Source organism: Schistocerca nitens, chromosome 4, assembly GCF_023898315.1.
Source record: "Schistocerca nitens isolate TAMUIC-IGC-003100 chromosome 4, iqSchNite1.1, whole genome shotgun sequence".
NCBI classification, from domain to species: Eukaryota; Metazoa; Arthropoda; class Insecta; order Orthoptera; family Acrididae; genus Schistocerca; species Schistocerca nitens.
The window spans coordinates 596,068,455-596,089,820 of record NC_064617.1 but is presented as its reverse complement, the minus strand read 5'-3'; the positions used below and the strand labels follow the sequence as shown (position 1 = coordinate 596,089,820).

Genomic DNA, 21,366 nt, shown 5'->3' with positions numbered 1-21,366 from the left:
GCGTAAAGCTTACGCAACAGGATTCCGAGGGAAAGGGAGCTGGTAATCGCGCAAAAATACAACTTCCTGGAGATTCGGACGTGTTGGCATAAAACCGGCCGTGTACTGTATGGAGCAGTAGCCAGCAGTGCACGAGCGTGGGAAACGCAAAAGATTCCAACTTAATGATTAAGATCTTTTCTGGGTGTTTCTGGGATGTCGGAACACCAACACTGGCGTGCTATACAGTGCTATCATGAAATCTTGACTTCAGAACGATAATGGCCCGAGAATGAGCTAACATGAATGAGCTAATATGAATTAAATAAGTGAGGGAAATGGGCACGAATCTGATTCCTCAATCATACCTTAAAACTATTAATTGCCATTCATACTTTATTCTCTATATTCCTCCAAGAAACGAGGTTTCACAAAACTTAAAACTTCTTAAACCAAGTTATATCAATGAATAAATTGTGCTTCGTGCCAAATTGTGTCTTTCACTTCTTTTTACCTGTCCATCACCTACTACTTCTTATAGTCTTCTTTTGCTACTACTGAATTCCACTGTTCCATCAGAAATATTCATTTCCCATAATCTACAGAAAAATTTATTTCATCTTTTTTTTTTTTTTTTTCAAACTCTTCCTCACCTGCAGAGCTAGTAAATTGCATGTGTCGCTGTGGCTTTTTGTCGATCTTGCCTATGATAATGCCTAAACTGTGCTGTTCACAGAAGGCCATTCAGATTTCCACTCCTTATTCAGTACTACAGCTACTCCAACGTAAGTCCTCTTTTATTTTCTATTGATAACCTATTACTCGCTATACCAGAATTACTGTTCTTCTACGCTTCACTGATTCCCACTGCGGCTACTTTCCATATCTCTTCTCACGTACTCTGACATGCACGATTAAGGGATTCAACATTCCACTCTTCGTCCCGTAGAACTCCAGACTTACTTCTCCTGATGAGAGTAGCTAAGGACATTAGTTTAATGCTGGACGAACCTTCGCTAGTATACTAGTCCCTTGCGATACATGCAAAATGGCATTTAGGACTCATTCGTGCCAGCTCATCCAGCAATCCACCCAGGAATTCAGTAGTAGTCAGAACTGAATACTTCGAATCATACTGACGCAAATGCAGTATAGCGCATGCCGACGTCCTTAAGAGTTCGACATGGGGTGTACCACAATTGAAAAGCTACGCCATATTTCTATCAGTTCTAAATTGGCGTGTTAGGCTTCTCAGATTCCATCCAGACCATTCGGAGTGGTAGAATTTTCTAAGAAAGTACTACGGAATGAGATACAATAAGGAATGAAGAGATACGCTTGAAGTTATCAGAGGCTATAGATACTGCGATAATGAATAGCTCAGTAGGCAGTTCAGTTGAAGATGAATGCCAATCAGAAAAAGTAGAGAGAAAAGCTTAGGTACATGGAAGGCAGCTGAGAAGAAAACATGGGTAAGAGAAGAAACACTTCAGTTGAATGACGAAAGAAGGAAGTACAAAAGTGTTCAGGGAAATTCAGAAATTCAAGTCATTTAGGAATGAAATAAATCAGAAGTTCGAGGAAGCTAACAAGGGAACATCCCCATCGCACCCCCCTCAGATTTAGTTACAAGTTGGCACAGTGGATAGGCCTTGAAAAACTGAACACAGATCAATCGAGAAAACAGGAAGAAGTTGTGTGGAACTATGAAAAAAATAAGCAAAATATACAAACTGAGTAGTGATGCGCAATATATGCAACATCAAGGTTATAGTGCGTTATGGGCGCCGCGGTCCCGTGGTTAGCGTGAGCAGCTGCGGAACGAAAGGTTCTTGGTTCAAGTCTTCCCACGAGTAAAAAGTTTAATTTTTTATTTTCAGACAGTTATCAAAATTCAGGCACTGACACATAATCAACTCCGCTCTCCAAAATTCCAGGACATGTTCAGATTTGCTTGGACATATGCAGGATTTGACGGTCTACACACGGAAAAATTTGAAAACGTTAAAAACATATGTTTTGACAGAGCACAGGGAAAACTGTGCGACTGCGAAACTGTTGCATTCATTTGTTGCAGTTTATGTGACAAATCTTATGTTTTAATCACTTTTTTGGGAGTGATTATCACATCCACAAGAAAACCTAAATCGGGCAAGGTAGAAGAATCTTTTTACCCATTCGCCAAGTGTACAAGTTAGGTGGGTCGACAACATATTCCGGTCATGTGACGCACATGCCGTCACCAGTGTCGTATATAATATATCAGACGTGTTTTCCTGTGGAGGAATCGGTTGACCTATGACCTTGCGATCAAACGTTTTCGGTTCCCATTGGAGAGGCACGTCCTTTCGCCTTCTAATCGCACGGTTTTGCGGTCCGGTCGCAAAACAGACACTAAATTTATTACAGTGAACAGAGACGTCAACGAACGAACGGACAGATCATAACTTTGCGAAAATAAAGAAAGTAAAATTTTTACTCGAGGGAAGACTTGAACCAAGGATCTCTCGTTTCACAGCTGCTCACGTTAACCACGGGACCACGGCGCTCGTAACTCATGTTCTCCTTGATGTTGCATATGTTGCGCATGGACTACTCAGTTTATATATTTTGCTTATTTTTTTCGTAGTTCCACACAACTTCTTCCTGTTTACTCTATTGACCTGTGTTCAGTTTTTCAAGGCCTATCCACTGTGCCAACTTATAACTAAATCTGAGGGGGGTGCGATGGGGAAGTTCCCTTGTAAGAAGAGATAGCTACATGAAAATATGAATAAATCGAAGGAGAAACGATTGTCGGAGGGACTAACTCAGCATACAGAAAAAGTCAAAACAGTCTTCGCTGAAATTAAAAGCAAAGGCGATAACATTAAGAATATAATAGGAGTTCCACTGGTAAATGCAGAGGAGAGGGCGCATAAATGGAAAGAGTTCATTGAAAACATGCACGAGGAAGAGGACTTAGCCGATGACGTGATAGAATAAACGGGAGCCGATGGGTTAGAGATAGTGGATCAAGTGTTAGAATTTAGAAGAGCTCTGGAAGACTTAAAATCAAATATGGCAGAAGGGATAGAAAACATTCCATCGCAGTTTCTAAAATTATTGGGTCAAGTGTCAACAAAACGGTTATTTACGTTGGTTCACGTTAGGGTGTAGAATGTATGAGACTGGTGATATATCACCAGACTTTCGAAAAACACCACCCACACAATTCCCCACACTGCAAGAGCCGAAAAGTGCAAGAATTATCGCACAATCAACTCAACAGCTCATGCATCGAAGTTGCTGACAAGAATAATATACAGAAGAATGGAAAAGAAAACTGGGGATCTGTTACATGACGATCAGTTTGGCTTTAGGAAAGGTAAAAGCAGGCGGTTGGCAACACTGCGCCGACGCGGACTCTTCGAGTATTTGCTGCACTAAATAATTTAAAAAGCGTTGTTATTAAGCTATTTTTAAACGTGCACAGATGTTATAAATATAATATAAGTGTTGTTGAATTAGTGGAAGTGTTAGTGAAGTATAAAATAAGATTAAACGGGGTGAGAAGCGTATTTTTCTTCTCGCGCCTGTAGCACGAATCCTAGGCCTAATTTCACGCGCGCGAATCGTAAGTAAGCAGTGAATTAAACTTATAGATAAACTTTTCCAGTTGGTATAAATATAAGTGTTGTTACATTAGTGGAAGTGTTAGTGAAGTGTTAAAGAAGATTAAACGGGGTAAGAAGTTTATTTTCCTTCTCGCGCCTATAGCATGGATTTTAGGCTTAATTTCACGCGCGCGTATAGTAAGTAAACAGTGAGTTATATGTAATCACCAGTTTTTTTATTCAGTACTCTTTCAATTTATTTATATCTGCCTGAATAGTTTCTAGGGACCTTTGTTTACGTTTTAGTCACTACTTAAATCAGCTTATACGATTTCTGTTTTTACCATGAGTGAGAAGTGTGTGACATGCCATAGGATCGTTAGTTCCGGGGTGTGGTGTGATTGGTGCTGTAGTTTCTTTCATTGGGGCGTGGGAAATGGGGACATAAATGAGGCTCACCAGTGGTATTGTAGGATCTGCAGTAGAGATAGGAAAATACTGGAACAGGAAGGGAAAATTGCAGCTCTTCAAGCTGACCTAGACAAGGCAAGGGAGGATCTGGACAGGTTAAAGAGGGAGAAGGGTGAACAGAGGTGGGAAGTGGCAGCAGGTAATAGGGGGAACAGGCAAAGGAGAGCATCAGACAGCTTTGTCATAAATCTTGAAAATAGATTTGACCTGTTGCCTCAGTCAGAATCGGATGAGCCTCATGTAGCTGAAGCTGTAGAAAGGGCACAACAAGCTTTCAAGGACTTGAAAAAGGTAGGGAAATTTGGAAAGAGAAAGAAAGTTCTGTTGTTAGGTAGTTCCCATGGTAGAGGTGTTGGCCAACTACTGCAGCAAAATCTAGGTCCAGAGTACCAGGTCACAAACTTTTTCAAGCCTAGTGCAGATCTGGGTCAGGTAACAGAGGATGTAGGTGCTTTATGCAAGGATTTCACAAAGGAGGATGCCGTGGTTATAGTGGGTGGTCCGGGAAATAGTATTGGCAGAGACTCTGAATATTCCATAGAGAGTGACCTGGTGAAGATAGCATCAGCAACGAAGCATACGAGTGTGGGATTTGTGTCTGTGTTGAGACGCCATGATCGGCCTCATTTGAACTCTTCCGTAGGGAGGGTGAACTTGGAGTTGGAGTGGCTGCTTAGGACGGATATAGGGTCCCATATTGGTTTGATTCCTGTGGATGCTATCGATAGGTGGGACTACACTAGGCATGGCCTTCACCTCAATAGGAAAGGGAAGGGAAAACTGTCTGGGTTGATGCAGAAAACTTAAGGGGGGACACTGGCACAAGTGGTAAAATACCAGTGGTCACAGGTGTCAGAGGGATGCCTTTTTTAGGATAGGGAAGGGGGAAAGAAAACGAGTTTTAAGAGAGATTGGCAGACACACTCAGTTTGAGAAAACAGATGAACAGGAGTCAGATTTTATCATACAGCCTCCATTTAAACAGTGTTTAACAGAAAGTAATCAGAAACTGCCAGTTCATCTTCGCCAAAGCAGTTACAATCCCATATGTATGCAGTATCAGTTATCTTTATTACACCAGAACATTCCGGGACTTAGAAATAAAGTTGATGAACTACTCATTTGTATCGATGAAATGAATTCATCTAGCCAAATTGACATAATCTGCCTCTCCGAACATCAAGTGACCACTGATATAGATATGTTAGACATTTCAGGATTTAAGCTAGCTTCCTACTTCTGCAGAGTGGATATGGATGGAGGAGGAGTTGCCACATTTATCAAAAACTGCCATAAATTCAAGAACATTGACATTAATAAATTCTGTTTAGAGCAGCATCTAGAAGCATGTACAACAGAAGTAGAGTTCCATAACAGATCCTATATAATAATAACTATTTACCGAGCACCTGCAGGAAATTATAATCTATTTTTAGATCATCTAGAAGCTCTTTTGGGTTATTTAACAGGAAGAAAGAAAGAAATTTTGATTGCTGGTGACTTTAATACAGATTTTCTAATGCAATCTTCCAGTAAACATTCACTGCAGTTAGTAATGTTGTCCTTCAGTCTAACTCACACTGTAAACTTTCCAACTAGGATCACTAAATCCTCAAGGACAGCCATTGATAACATTTTTATAGACAAATCAAAGGAACAAAATCATATCATAAAACCTGTTATAAATGGACTATCAGATCATGACATGCAGCTCCTTGTTTTAGATGTAAATTCTAAGCAGATTAGCAAGACTGCTAAATCTGAGTACAGGAGAGTAGTCAATCAACCAAAAACTGAGTGTTTTAGAAAACTGCTCAAAGATATGAACTGGAAAGATGTTTATAGTGCTCATGACATGAATGAAAAATATAACACATTCATGAACAATGTCAGTACCATGTTTGAAAACTGTTTTCCTCTAAAAGTTACTCAAATTAAACAGAAGTCTATAATAAAACCATGGATTACACAAGGAATAAAGATTTCCTGTAAGACAAAAAGGAAAATGTATCTGTTGACCAAGAATAGCTCCAATGCTGATGATTTAGCTAAATACAAGGAATACTGTAAAACATTAAAAAAAGTAATTCAGACGTGTAAACAAATGCACTACGAGAAGAAAATAGCAATGTCAGGGAACAAAATAAAAACAATATGGGATATAGTGAAAGAGCAGACTGGTAGAACCAGAAAGGAACAGGAGCAAATAGCACTAAGGGTAGATGACACATTAGTAACTGATGGGCATAGTGTAGCAAATCTATTTAACAAACACTTTATATCCGTTACTGATAGAATAGGACTTTCAGGATCAGTAAATAATGCCCTTGAATATCTGAAACTAGCCTTCACAAATAGCTTCAAGTACATGAATATATCATTCACTTCACCAAAAGAAATAACTTCCATAATAAAATCTTTAAAAACAAAGCATTCTAGTGGGTATGATGAAATATCAACAAAGTTAATTAAGGCATGTTCTTGTGAGTTTAGTACAATTCTAAGTTACTTGTTTAACCAGTCAATTATAACTGGGACATTTCCTGACTGGCTAAAATATGCAGATGTTAAGCCTCTATACAAGAAAGGGGATAAAGAGATACCATCAAACTACAGACCGATTTCACTTTTGCCAGCATTCTCAAAAATTTTAGAAAAAGTAATGTACAGGCAGCTGCTCAACCATCTGACCACAAATAACATATTATCAAGAACACAGTTTGGATTTCTGAAGGGTTCCGATATCGAGAAGGCTATTTACACCTACACTGAAAATGTACTTAATTCATTAAATAACAAATTACAAGCAGCAGGTATTTTTTGTGATTTGTCAAAGGCATTTGATTGTGTGAACCACAACATCCTTCTAAGTAAATTAGAATTCTATGGTGTCACGGGCAGTGCCGCAAAATGGTTCAAGTCATACCTCACTAACAGGAAACAAAGGGTGTCAGTGCAAGGGACTAGTGAATTAAGTCATCAGTCATCTTCAGAATGGGAAGAAATTACATGTGGTGTCCCACAAGGATCCATCTTAGGGCCATTGCCTTTTCTTGTGTACATTAATGATCTCTCATCAGTTACACTGCCAGAAGCAGAGTTCGTTTTGTTTGCAGATGACACAAGTATTGCAATAAATAGTATGTCAAGTGTAGTTCTAGAAAGATCTGCTAATGATATTTTCATGGATATTAATAAATGGTTTAAAGCCAACTCACTGACATTAAACTTCGAAAAGACTCACTATATGCAATTCAGAACCTGTAAGAGGTTTCCACCCAGCATATGCATAAAATACGAAGAAGAGCAGATAGAAGAGGTTGACAGTCTTAAATTCCTGGGATTACAACTTGATAATAAATTCAGTTGGGAAGAGCACACCACAGAACTGCAGAAACGCCTTAATAAATCTGTATTTGCAATTCGAGTGTTAGCAGACATAGGTGACATAAGAATGAAAAAGCTTGCATACTTTGCCTAATTTCATTCCATAATGTCATATGGTATAATATTTTGGGGTAACTCTTCAAGTCAAACAAGCGTGTACTACGTATTATTTGTGGAGTAAATTCACGGACGGCCTGTAGAAACCTCTTCAAAGAACTGGGTATACTAACTACTGCCTCTCAGTATATTTACTCATTAATGAAATTTGTCCTAAATAATATATCTCTTTTTCCAACAAACAGCTCAGTTCATACATACAATACCAGGAACAAAAATGATCTGCACAAGGACTTGAAAGCACTTACTTTAGTTCAAAAAGGGGTCCACTACTCAGGAACACTCATCTTCAATAATTTGCCAGTAAACATAAAAAATTTAGTTACAAATGAAGATCAGTTTAAAAGGAGCCTGAAAGACTTACTAGTGGCCAACTCCTTCTACTCCATTGACGAATTTTTTAGTAGAAACAAATGATGTATTGTATATATTCATACTATTAGTATTGTAAATTCAGCTTTAAAAAAAAAATTTACATGTTCCACATCCACGAGGATTTCCTCAGCACGGATCTATGGAACGAAAACTAATCTAATCTAACCATAGAGGCAGTTCCGACTAGGGCCGTTGATACAGTATCGATATGTCGATACATTCTCCAAAAAATATCGGTATATAGCCGCGATATTTCTTTCACCGAGATATCGATATCAAAATGGCAATATCGGATGGCGATATTTTTATTTCATATTATATTTTTTTCACAATTTTCAGTAAATATTTGAAATTGTTCTTTTGAAGTTGTAGTAAAACAAAATTTAGTTTTAACAGTGCGAAGGAGTCTTACTACTTATTGTTGCACTGGGTGGGGGGTGGGGGGGGGGGGGGGGGGGTCGCGGAGTGAATGGAATAACAAGAATCCGATGTGAGGAAATACCACACCAGTTGCGTTACAAAACAATTTTCAATTTCACTAATATGCTATTTCTTCACGTCGGCATTCTTCAGAAACAGTTGCTGAAAATAATGAACAAAACTCTAAATGGTCCTTATGGTTGGTGGAGACGTCTGAGGGAAAATGCTGGATGTAATCGGCGGTCGGCGCTACCAACAGAAACTTCAATGTTTAACATCACCCCGCAGTTTTGACACTACAGTTGGTAGATCGCTGGCGTTCGCAGAAATGAAAAAACAGGGAAGTCGACATGAAGGGTTCTGTACAGATCCGATGTGTGACGAAACCAAATGATGGACACATCGGACAACTTTTATTGTGTCACTTACATGCAGTTACCATTGCCAACAAAGTGGTTATCGTCAAGCGTGAAAGTGCATCGTTTTCCCTTCAATCCTTGCTCTAACGAGGATATGCATGCTGCCAGCTTATTGATGTACAGAATATCTAATAAGAACTCAGTACTTAAATATACAGCTCTAAAACCAGCGGTACGATTACAATGTGCAGCCGATCTTTATATAGGCCAGTACATAGATATTTTCTCCATCGACGTATCGATATTCGATACTTTTTCCAACTTATCGAGGGCTTATGATGATATATTTTCAAATATCGATGTATCGGATTCCCGACATTTTTGAAAACATCAACAGTCCTAGTTCCGACGTTGCAGATGATAACGGAAGCAAGACCGAAGAAAAATGAAGACACGATCGTAGGATTTGTCGATCTGGAAAAAGCGTTCGAGAATGTAAAATGGTGCAAGATATTCGATATACTGAGGAAAATAGTTTGTAAGCTGTGTAAGTAGGCTGTTTAGGTTTTTATATTGGTAACGCCACGTAGCGCTCTGTATGAAAATCACTGGCTGTGCTGTGTGCAGTCTGTGGCTGATTTGCATTGTTGTTGGCTATTGTAGTGTTGGGCAGTTGGCTGTTAACAGCGCGTAGCGTTGTGCAGTTGGAGGTGAGCCGCCCGCAGTGGTGGATGTGGGGAAGTGAGATGGCGGATTTTTGAGAGCGGATGATCTGGACAGAGACAGTAAATTTTGTAAGACTGGATGTCATGAACTGATATATATATATATATATATATTATATATATATATATATATATATATATATATATATTTTCTGATATATATTCTGATATATATATTCTGATATATATTCTGATATATATTCTGATACTGATAATATATATATTCTCTATCAAAATCTTTCATTTGCTAACTATGCCTATCAGTAGTTAGTGCCTTCAGTAGTTTGAATCTTTTATTTAGCTGGCAGTAGTGGCTCTCGCTGTATTGCAGTAGTTCGAGTAACGAAGAATTTTGTGAGGTAAGTGATTTTTGAAAGGTATAGGTTAATCTTAATCAGGGTCATTCTTTTGTAGGGATTATTGAAAGTCAGATTGCGTTGCGCTAAAAAATATTGTGTCTCAGTTTAAGCACAGTCATGTACAATTTTTCTAAGGGGACGTTTCAGCTGCAGGGAAAGACAGGTAATATAAAATATGATCATAGAATGAAGGCTTTCACGACCGGATGACATAGCTGCTAGTAAACCTTTCGGGATGTGGGGTCGTGGTCCAAGTAACACTTATGTTCCTGACGTTTCGTCCAGAACTGGGGCGGACATCCTCAGAGGCACTCCTCCACTCAGTCTAGCCGACAGTCGGCATGACTGCGCCTCTTGGACCACGACATCACATCCCGAAAGGTTTACTGCCAAATATAAAATATGTACAAGAACCAACGGAGAATAGTGAGAGTGCAAGACCAAGTACGAACTGCACGGATTAAGGGGGGTAGGACGTCAAACGGGCCGACTTGGAGCAGGAGATGCACCACTGAACATTTTAATTTCCACTATCTATACTTTTACAAATAAATTCATAAAACTTTGTCAGCGTGACCAGGAAGGATTCAGAAATCACGCTCTTAGCAGTGGAAGTTCGAAAACATAGGAAATAATTATTTTTTTACATGTGAATTTCTTCATTTTTTCACTTACTAATGACAGCATTTGTTGCTGTAGGTACACTTTTCTTCATAAGTAAGAGAGATTCTTCGATGAATTTTGCGCAGCATACAAACCATACTTAAAGGTGTATGAAACTCTAGAATTTTCCAAATCTATTAAAAACTGTGGTAAAAATTGAGGTAATTAACTATAAAATTTGTGTTTTTTCTAAAGATGAAGTTTTTTCATAAATTAAATAAATTCTAGAGTTTCATACACCTGTGAGTATGGTATGTATGCTGTGCAAAATTCATCGAAGAATCTCTCTAACTTATGAAGAAAAGTGTACCTCTGGCAACAAATGCAGCCATTAGTAAGTGAAAAAATGATGAAATTTCGCACGTAAAAAAATTTATTTTGTTATGTTTTCGAACTTCCACGGCAATGGGTGTAAATCCTGAATCCTTCCTGGGGATGCGGACAAAGTTTGATGAATTTATTTGCAAAAGTATAGACACTGGAAATTAAAATGTCCTGTGATGCCTCTCCTGCTCCAAGTCGACCCGTTTGACGTCTTACCCCCCTTAAAAAGGGTAGTCTTCGCCCCTGCTGTTCAGTCTGTATGTCAAGGGGGCTATGATAGAAGTTAAAAAAGAGGTTCAAGAGTGGGATTAGAATTCAAGGTGAAAGGATATCAATCCTAAGATTCGCTGATGACATTTCTATCCTCAGTGGAAGTGAAGAAGAACTACAGGAACTTTGAATGGTCTTGAACAGTCTAATGAGTACAGAATATGGACTGAGAGTAAACTGGAGAAGTAGGAAAGTAATAAGAAATAGCAGGAATGAAAATAGTGAGAAACTTAACATTATAACTGGTGATCACGAAATTAAGGAATTCTGATAACTTGGTAGCAAAATAACCAATGGCGTACGGAGCAAGGAGGACATAAAAAGCAGACTAGCACTGTCAAAAAGGGCATTCCTGGCCAAGAGAAGTCCATTAACATCAAACATACGTCTTACTCTGAGGAAGAAATTTCTGAGACTGTTTCTTACTCTGAGGAAGAAATTTCTGAGACTGTACGTTTGGAGCACAGCATTGTGTGGCAGTGAAACGTGGTCTGTGGGAAAACCGCAACAGAAGAGGATAGGAATGAGGAGGCTCTCCGCTGAATCGGCGCAAGAAGAAGGTACAGGATGATAGGACACCTGTTAAGACATCAGAGAACAATTTCCATGTTACTAGAAGGAGCTGTAGAGAATAAAAACTGTAGAGGGAGATAGAGACTGTGATACAAGTAGCAAACAATTGAGGACATACGTTGCAGGTGCTACTCGGAGATGAAAATATTGGCACAGGAGGAGAATTCGTGACAGACCGCATCAGCCAGTCAGAAGACTGAGGACTCAAGAAAAAAAGATTTTCTCAAAAGTGGGAATGCCGTCCTTCTTCGGTGGCAGAGAACTGAATAGCAAGCATAAGGCTTTGTTTAGAATTTTGAGCAAAGTGACCACGGAGACATATTAAGAAACAGCAACTTAGACAACAGGACTTATTCAAATGTCGTCATCATCATCATCGTTGTTATAATCATCTTCACCGTCACCAACGCCAAACTATAACGTGTGAGACAGAAGAAGGGAGACTAGAATTTAATGATTCGTAATAATAAGGAAAGAAATCGACCGTGACCGTAAAGAACGGAAAACTTAAATCTCGATGCCCGAACAAGGATTTGAACTGCATTCCTTTCGAATGTGAATCCTTGTCTTAATTACTGTTCCGCCTCGGTTGCTTTACAAGAGATGGGGCCCCTCCACGCCCGCACCAACGTGGTGACCAAACCAAAAGTTCTACTGTCACCTCCGTAAAACATGTTAGTTATCTAGTAAGTGGATCACAGGATGCTGGGCTGTGATGTTTTCCGTGCATCTGGGTAGGACTACGCATTAACACGGTCCATCAGGTGATAGATAGTGGACGAAACGCGAGTGAGGGTAGCGATTTGAAGAGCAGAGGGAAAAAAGTGCCATGGCTCGTGCCGTGGAAAAAAAAAACCTCTGTGACAGTGGGATGGGTAGTAAGAGCAGTAGTGGCTTACTAGCTGCGATAGCTCATGCAAGGTTGGATTTGTTAGTATAGGTATCATGCATCATTACCGTGACAAGCGATGGCGATGTGTCCCAGTTGCCGCAGCTGCTACATTCCTGGAACAATCAAGATCGTTATACAGTAGTGGGAGATCGGCCATAGATCATCTCACTGTGTGGGGGATGTGTGGAGCTTGTTTGCATGCAGTGTACGGTACGGCTTCCCTGTGTGGTGCCAGTTATTCGGCAGTGTATTTCAGCTGGATATCCAGTAATGGCGTCTGATTAGCAGGGGCTCGCCTGTGCCGTTATGTTTGCGTATGCTTGGCCATAGATGTTATGTTCTCACAAGTATGTCTTTTGGTCTTTTATGTTTCCATCTGTGGTTGTGGTCGTAGTTCCCCAGATTCAGAATAAACGGGTTCTGCGAATGTCTGGAGTTTCTGTATAGTCTTGTGGTGAGTTTGTGGATTACCTCCGTGAGAGTCTCAAGTCGGTATTCCCGGTGAAGGTCCGCGATGCGTGTGTATCGTGGAGCATTGCTTATGATTTTGAGTACTTTGTTTTGTATGAGCTGCAGACGGCGCAGGCGTGTAGGCGCAGCGTATCCCCAGACAGGAGCTGCGTACGTCATCAGGGGTCGGATAAGTGTCATGTACATGGACCTCGACACCCTTCTGTTCAGTGTGCTACGCCTGTTGAGCATAGGATAGAGTTGTTTGAGCCTCGCGCTAGCTCGGTTGGTCATGTGTTGTATGTGGTCCCCCCCCCCCCCCCCAGAGTAATTTCCGGACACCGAGGTATTTGACTTTTTCGCGGAAACGTATTGAACGTGCATGTAGAGTTATTGGTCTGCAGTAGCAGTGTTTGCGCAGTTGCTTCGGTCTTCTAGTGAACAGAACGGCTTCGCACTTGTCGACGTTTACGCTAACACGCCATTTCTCCAACCAAGGCTCGGCCACTCTGAGTGCAGTCTGTAGGCGTGACGTAATGTTTGTTGGTTTCCAATCTTGCGCAAGGATGGCTGTGTCATCCGCGTAGATTGCCATCATTGTGTTGTGTGTGGTTGGGAGATCGTTTATGTAGAGGTTAAACAGTAGGGGCCCTAGGATGCTTCCCTGGGGTACTCCCGCGTGTATACCGTGTCGTGTTGATTGTTTTCCCTGCACGTCAGTGTTGAAACTCCTGTCTGTGAGGTATGAGTGTATTAGACGCAGCAGCCCGTCGGGGAATCCCGCGTCGCTGAGTTTGCGGATAAGGCCGTTGTGCCATAGACGGTCGAAAGCCTTTTCGATGTCGAGGAACACTGCCCCTGTAGCTTTGTTTATGTTGAAGCCATGTGTTATATGTTCAACGACCCGTAGGAGTTGTTGTGTTGTGGAGTGGTGATTCCTGAAGCCGAATTGCTCCGGTCTCAGGATGTCATTTGTTACGCAGTGCCTAGTGATGCGTTTGAGAATCACCTTCTCAACAATCTTACTGAGCGAGCTCAGAAGGCTGATGGGTCGGTAATTTTGTGGGAGGCTGTGGTCTTTCCCCGGCTTCCTGAACATCAGGACCTTGGCCGTCTTCCAAAAGGCGGGGAAGTGTTGGTGTTTTAGTATGGCATTCGTTATGTGTGTCAGGTACTCAGTTGCTTTATCCGTGAACTCCTGGAGGACACGGTTTTGAATGCCATCATGACCAGGGGCTTCCCTAGCAGCGGAATGCATTATAGCCCAGGAGACTTCGGCTGTGCTAGCATGTCGAATGTCGTCGCGCGATGGTTGGGCTATAATGCGTGTAACCTCTTGGTCAGTAGCAAGTGTGAACACTGGATCTGATGGTACCAGGTTGGTTGATGATATAAGGAGGATACGAGAATTTGAAGCGTCGACGGTCTTCGCTTTACGCTCGTTGATAGGATGTATTGCGAGTCTGTGTTGTTGATCAAAGACCGTCACTGCAGTAGAGGACAAAAACTATGTTTTAAAAGCTACAATTCAAATCAGTTCACTTTCCAAATAAGCAACATCACAACATTCAGTTTGAAAAGATTACCGAAAAGACTACATTGTTACCTTTTATGCACTTAAGGATCTGCTGTGGATTCTTACCTAAATCTTCCTGTACTCCAAGCAAAGCTTCCGCCCCGAGCTCCCCCTGGTATGAAAACATGTAGTAATATACTGGAGCCACGTCTTTATACTTCCTGACAGCTTCATCCGTGTTCCAATTAAATAATGCATCAGAATATAGCTAAAGAGGAAAAGAAATGGAAAATCACAGTTGCATTAGTTAGCAGATAGCTTTGTGAGTATCATACTACTCCTATTTATTTGTTGCTTATTACACACAAAAAAATTCGAACTTAATGGCTCATCTTCGGATATTGTATCATCCCAGTTCGAAAAAGAGCTGCTGTATTTATTAGTTTCATGTTGTATTCATTACCAAATGTTATTGTTTCATTCCATTGCAAAAAAGAGATGGCGTACCTACACAACGTGATTTAATCTGGAAGAGGATATCTGAAGTTGAAGGTGATGAACATAACTGCGATTTTTTACTTAATATTTGAAAGTCATTGACAGTCTATTTTACGGAGTGTCTTAACGCTGCCCATGCACTGATTATGGTTACATTGTTACCTTTTTAGTATGTATGCGGTAGTGCATTGCCTAATATGGTCGCGTCATGGTGTGCCTGAAAAGTGTCAGTGATGCGTTTTTCTTAGGTTTCCGTTCAAATATCTGGAAATCCATTGTATAAAATAAAATTATTCAAATAGTATCAACAATAAAAAGGAATGCAGTAGTCAAAATTTAGTTTGTCATGTTAAAAACCGTTAATTTTTATGCTCTGGTTGGTACCCAAGTCATTACTGCAAATGCAGTGTGATTTTCCTGTTTGTAATACAAATTTTGAAAATGTAAACTCCAGGGAAATTAAGTGAGGTAAAAGTTTATGCAGAACATGAAATAATAAATATCACCACCTCCCTGTTCCGTTGTCCACCTTTTGTGTCTTTCTAGCACTCTCTTGCCAGAAGGAGATGTACTCACCTAATACATGCCGCCGTATTCATTTACATCTACCCATACATTTTCGTTCTTTATTTTCCATGAAATATTTCTTAACAAATCAAATAAAAGTCACTTCAGTGGACTGCACTGTCGAAGCCTCTTTTTGCATAAGTGTCCAACTTTCGCTTTTATACAGCGAAGTCGATTGTTCTGTGCAGTTTTATTCACTTTCCTGCCTTGTTTTGCTCTTCAAAAGTGTGTACTCTGCCCAATTATGAATCTAATAATTAATTCTATCATAGTGTCAGTATTACTGTTTACACTTATTTTGCATTCTAGACATTTGAAAATTGGCATTATTGATAATGTTGCGAAACTTAAACTCTTAGTAGGAATCGCGAGGGAGTATATACAGTTTAACTGCAGCACTTCAGAGTCGCTACCATAAAATAAATAACCATCTAACAGTACAACTAATAAGAGAGTAAGATAAGATCACTGAAGATCCGCAGTACTTGTTAATAGTCACAATTACAACCTGTTGAAGTGGTGGAAGATCTTAATTACAACCTCTTCTCTTTCAATTCTGAGAGAGTCTTTAATAATATCTTACACGCTTACGCCATCCATGTTGTACATTGCGTGTTGGCTATTATCACTACTGCAGGAAGAATAATTAGCTACTAATTTGTTGGTGATCTATTTACAAGGCATGATATTCCAAGTCTAACGTTTGGAATAGATAGATCAGCCTATACTTTAAATTACTTAGCTGTCTGTTTTGTTAACAATAGATGGATTAATTCCTGTTTTATTTTGGTGTCATACTTTGCTCCTAAGGAATTTTTTCCTGTTGAAACGGCTGGAACGTTGAGTAATTGTTACACAGTAAAGCATTTTTCCATAAATTTCTCAGAAAGCACATCTTGAATAGCACACTTACACAAAAAACTCAGAAAGATATGTGACTCAGTATTCTAAAAAGATCTGCTTACCTCAGTGATTTTGCTGTAAGTAAGTTCCCCAGACGGGAAGTAGAAATTGTATATCTTCTCTGTAATGAATTCGACTTGCGGCGACACATCGTAAGATAGAGACATGGGAAGGATTTTCTTGCCGTCGTGCTGAAATTCTTGCAATAATGTGCTATTTAAGGCTAGAGCTGGAAAACACAACAAGACATAATACCTCTTAGTGCATATAGTTACTAAAGATCAATATCTAAACATTCACAGAAGGTACTGATGCAATTTTTAAGTGTCAATTTGTTGTGATATTCATTAGGGTATTGGTATCAATCTAATAAACCCAAAACAGTAACAGCCTTGATCAATTCAGCCAGTATAGCAAATGTGGCCTGACAATGACATGAAATTTCAGTAACAAGTAGTAGGATATAACGTCCGCGTTCTCCAGAACTCTACAAGGCAACCGTTCTATTTCCTATGGATCGTAATTCCACGGACATATGGAGCCATTCAACATCTACATCTATACTCCGCAACTCTTCTTACGGTGTGCGTGGAGGGTAGTTTGTGACCACTGTCACTTTCCCCCTTTCCTGTTGCAGTAGCAAGTAGTTCGCTAGAAGAACGACTTCCGGTAAACCTTCGTATGGGCTCGAATCTCGCTAACAATATTTTCACGGTCTTTTCGCGAGACACACTAGGAGAGAGCAATATACGGAGCGTTCAAAAAAAAAGTATGATACTTTGAGAGGCGATAGCACTCATCGAAACAAGAAAAATAAGTCCAATAAACATGGATCCGGGAACGCATACTTTCCAAGATAAACGCATGTTTACAGGAAGGGCTGCACGACACTTGGTTGCGGATATTAGCACAGTAGCGCATTGACGCTCCGTCAAATGTGTCGCCAGGGTACTAACAAGGGAACCTCCCCATCGCACCCCCCTCAGATTTAGTTATAAGTTGGCACAGTGGATAGGCCTTGAAAAACTGAACACAGATCAATCGAGAAAACAGGAAGAAGTTGTGTGGAACCGTGAAAAAAATTAGTAAAATATACAAACTGAGTAGTCCATGTGCAATATAGGCAACATCAAGGACAGTGCAAGTTCAGCAGCGCCGTGGTCCCGTGGTTAGCGTGAGTAGCTGCGGAACGAGAGGTCCTTGGTTCAAGTTTTCCCTCGACTGAAAATTTTACTTTCTTTATTTTCGCAAAGTTATGATCTGTCCGCTCGTTCATTGACGTTTCTGTTCACTGCAATAAGTTTAGTGAGTGTGTTTTGCGACCGCACCGCAAAACCGTGCCATTAGTAGACGAAAGGACGTGCCTCTCCAATGGGAACCGAAAACATTTGATCGAAAGGTCATACGTCAACCGATTCCTCCACGGGAAAACACGTCTGATATATTCTATACGACACTGGTGACGGCATGTGCGTCACATGACCGGAATATGTTGTCGACCCACCTAACTTGTACACTTAGTGAATGGGTAAAAAGATTCTTCTACCTTGCGCGATTTAGGTTTTCTTGTAGATGTGATAATCACTCCCAAAATAGTGATGAAAACATAAGAGTTTGTCAAATAAACTGAAAATAAAAAATTAAACTTTTCACTCGAAGGAAGACTTGAACCTAGGACCACGGCGTACCTAGACTCCGAGTGTCCTTGATGTTGCCTATCTTCGCATGGACTACTCAGTTTGTATATTTTACTAATTTTTTTCATAGTTCCACACAACTTCTTCCTGTTTTCTCGATTGATCTGTGTTCAGTTTTTCAAGGTCTATCCACTGTGCCAACTTATAACTAAATCTGAGGAGGGTGCGATGGCGAGGTTCCCTTGTAAGATGTCTTACTCCCACTTCTCTACCTACCACTAGGTGGTTTGCAGCCAGTTGTGTGGTTCGTGTCGGGTTGTAGGCTGCGTTAGTTTTCGTCGTGTTAGTGTGCGTTATTCTACAGTATTGCCAACTCAGGGTACGTACTATGGTGTTTTACCGTCTTCCAAATGCGGATTCACTTACTTGTTTATTGTCATTGCACTGTTGTACGTACAAATGGTGTAGTACATTTCTTCTCCTCCACCACTTGTTACCAATGGAAGCCTACTACTCGACAAGTGAAATAGTCGATATGATATTTTGCTATTGTTTAACAAATGGATGCAGCCTGCGAGCCCATGCCCTCTACGCCGAAAAGTATCCACAGCGCAGAGTGCCCTCTGATAAGCCATTTGGCAGACTTTTTCAACGTCTGAGTGACACAGGTTCTCCTGAATCTCGGAAGACTGACAGTGGAAGACCCCGCACAGTCTGCACGCCTGACATGGAGGAGCGGGTGCTACATTCAGTGGAAGAAACCCCTGGGACCAGTGTGCGACGAATATCAGCAGCAGAAAACGTGTCTCATTCTCGTATCTGTGGCGTACTTCATGAACAACTGCCATACCCATATCATCTAGAGTGCGTTCAGGCTCTAAGACCACAGGATCATCATAGCAGACAGCGGCTCTGTCAATGGCAGTTGCAGAAGTGTGCCGCAGATCCGCTGTTCATATCCAAGATTTTATTTATCGATGAGGCAGGATTCACGAGAGATGGTGTTATGAACTTCCATACCAGCATGCTTGCGCAGGTTGAAATCCCCTTTGCAATTTAGGAAAGAGGGCATCAACACCGGTTCTCAGTCAACGCATCGGCTGGCGCCATTGCCAATAGATTAGTAGGGTCATACGTGCTACCAGAAAGGTTAACTCGGGTGCATTATTTGGAATTTCTCATTAATGTATTGCGTACTTTGCTGGAGGCTGTGCCACTGCAGCAACGAATACATATGTGGTTCATGCATGATGGCCCACCAGCACACTTTCGTCACAATGTGCGCGAACATCTGACACGACATTTCAGAACCGCTGGATTTGTCGTTTGGTTTGGGGGGGGGGGGGGGGAGGGGCGGCACACCTTGGCCTTCTCGTTCCCCAGATCTCAATCCCATAGACTTTTGGTTATGGGAACATTTGAAGGAATTGGCCTATACGACGCCAGTCAACGATGTCCGGACGCTACAATGTCGCGTCTTCAATGCGTGCCAGCAGTTACAGCAACAACTGGGTATACTACAAAGGTGTGTCATTCCTTACGCCAGAGGGCAGAGGGGTTGTTGTCATGAATGGACGCCACGTTCAACACCTCCTGTACATGGTTGTTTATCGCAAAAAGTATGCATTTCCGGACCCATGCTCATTGAGCTTATTTTCTTGTTTCGATGAGTACTACCACCTCTCAAAGTATTCGACACTTTTTTTAAACATCCTGTACTTGTTGGCTCTTCTAGGTACGCACTGACTCGCAACTTTAACAATAAACTATACCGTGATGCAGAACCTTTCTCTTGCAGCATCTCCCACTGGAGTTGGTTGATCGTCTTTGTGACTCTTTCATGCTTACTGAATGAAACTGTAACGAAACGGAAACGCGCTGAGCTTCTTTGGACCATCTCTATTTCATCTATCAGTGCTATCTGACGAGCAACATTCAAGTATTTTTCGAACCAATGTTTTGTAAATTACTCTCTTTGTTGATGGACTACATTTCCTGATGATTGTTCCAATAAATCTCATTCTTGCATCCACGTTACTCGCAAATAATTTTATGTGGTCTTTCCATTAAAATCCGTAAATTCGTATACTTCTAGATATTTTATGGATGCAACTGCTTCCAGTGGCTGTTCTGCAATTGTAGTTTTACAGTAAAGGGTTTATTGTGTCCATGTATTCGCAATACGCTGCATTTGTTTATTGTGAGGGACTGCACCAAGCGTCGATCATCTCCATGTCTTCCTACATTTCGCTACAGTTTTCTAGCGTCGCGACTTCTTTGTCTCCAACAGCATCATCCACGTACAATTCTCCGAGAGAAAGAGCGTCCAGTTGTTTTTGGTTCTATCATTGTACAAATCCTACCACTAATATTGTAATATTGAACTAATCAAATGCTTGTGTCTTAAACACAACATCGTCAGCATAGTACCTCGACCAACGGGCGGCCTCGTTCAGAATGTCATACGATAGGACGCAAAAGCTATGATAAGGATTTTGAAGCGATTATGTGTAACAGTCTCAGTCTACAGGCTGTACTAGCAGTTAAAACCACAACAACAGTATATTAAGCTTCAGTTTATTTGGGAAGCATGTCAACACTGAAACAAACGAAAATATGTTTTCTTCCAGAAACTGCTAATATACCATAGCCGATGCATTACGTGGAAAATAATACTGTGTGCAGATTCTGAACAATTATTCATATTACGTTACTAATGCACGCGGCATCTCGATTTATATCGTTTCAAACTTCCACCATATCACCTATCTGTTATCATTGTCGTCATCATAGCGAAAAAAAGTCACCTGCTGTGAACAAGCATCCTTCATCTTTAGTGACCCCTACCAACCACGGTAGAGCTGTATGGGGTTCCAAGTTCAGTGGATGTCTGGGTAGAAACGCGCCTTTCCGGTCAGCTACAGAAAAAATACATTACTTGCTTTGATAGGCGCTCTTCATTGTAACCATCTCTATTCATCGACTTCCTATAATCGTTAGAACCTCAAACATACTTTTATTTCATTTCGCCTGAAAAAAATTTCACGCGTGTGACATGTCTAGCTGGTGAAGAATATCTTTCAAACGTATCAGTTAGTAAATATCACATTTAATCCAAGAATATCTTAGCATGACTAGAAAAACATAATGATATAATGAATATTATATTCCGTATTCTTCTATCCCCAAAGATGTCGCAGAGAGAGACAGAGAGAGCAACAACGTTACGTGTGGAATTTTCTTTATAAGTCACTTACTTTCTAGTTGTTTCAATTACTTATTTTG

At 40.6% G+C, this 21,366-nt stretch overlaps 1 protein-coding gene across 1 annotated transcript in view; it reads right to left on the bottom strand.

Annotated features, from left to right (window-relative positions):
* The window catches only part of LOC126251986 (fatty acyl-CoA hydrolase precursor, medium chain-like), a 94,371-nt gene that overhangs the window by 14,306 nt on the left and 58,699 nt on the right, over positions 1–21,366 (bottom strand). Inside the window, exons 5-6 of the mRNA XM_049952761.1 lie at positions 16,507–16,673; positions 14,603–14,744 (exon numbers count right to left, since the gene is read on the bottom strand). Coding sequence (XP_049808718.1) covers positions 14,603–14,744; positions 16,507–16,673 — 309 coding nt within the window. The remainder of the gene's footprint in view (positions 1–14,602; positions 14,745–16,506; positions 16,674–21,366) is intronic.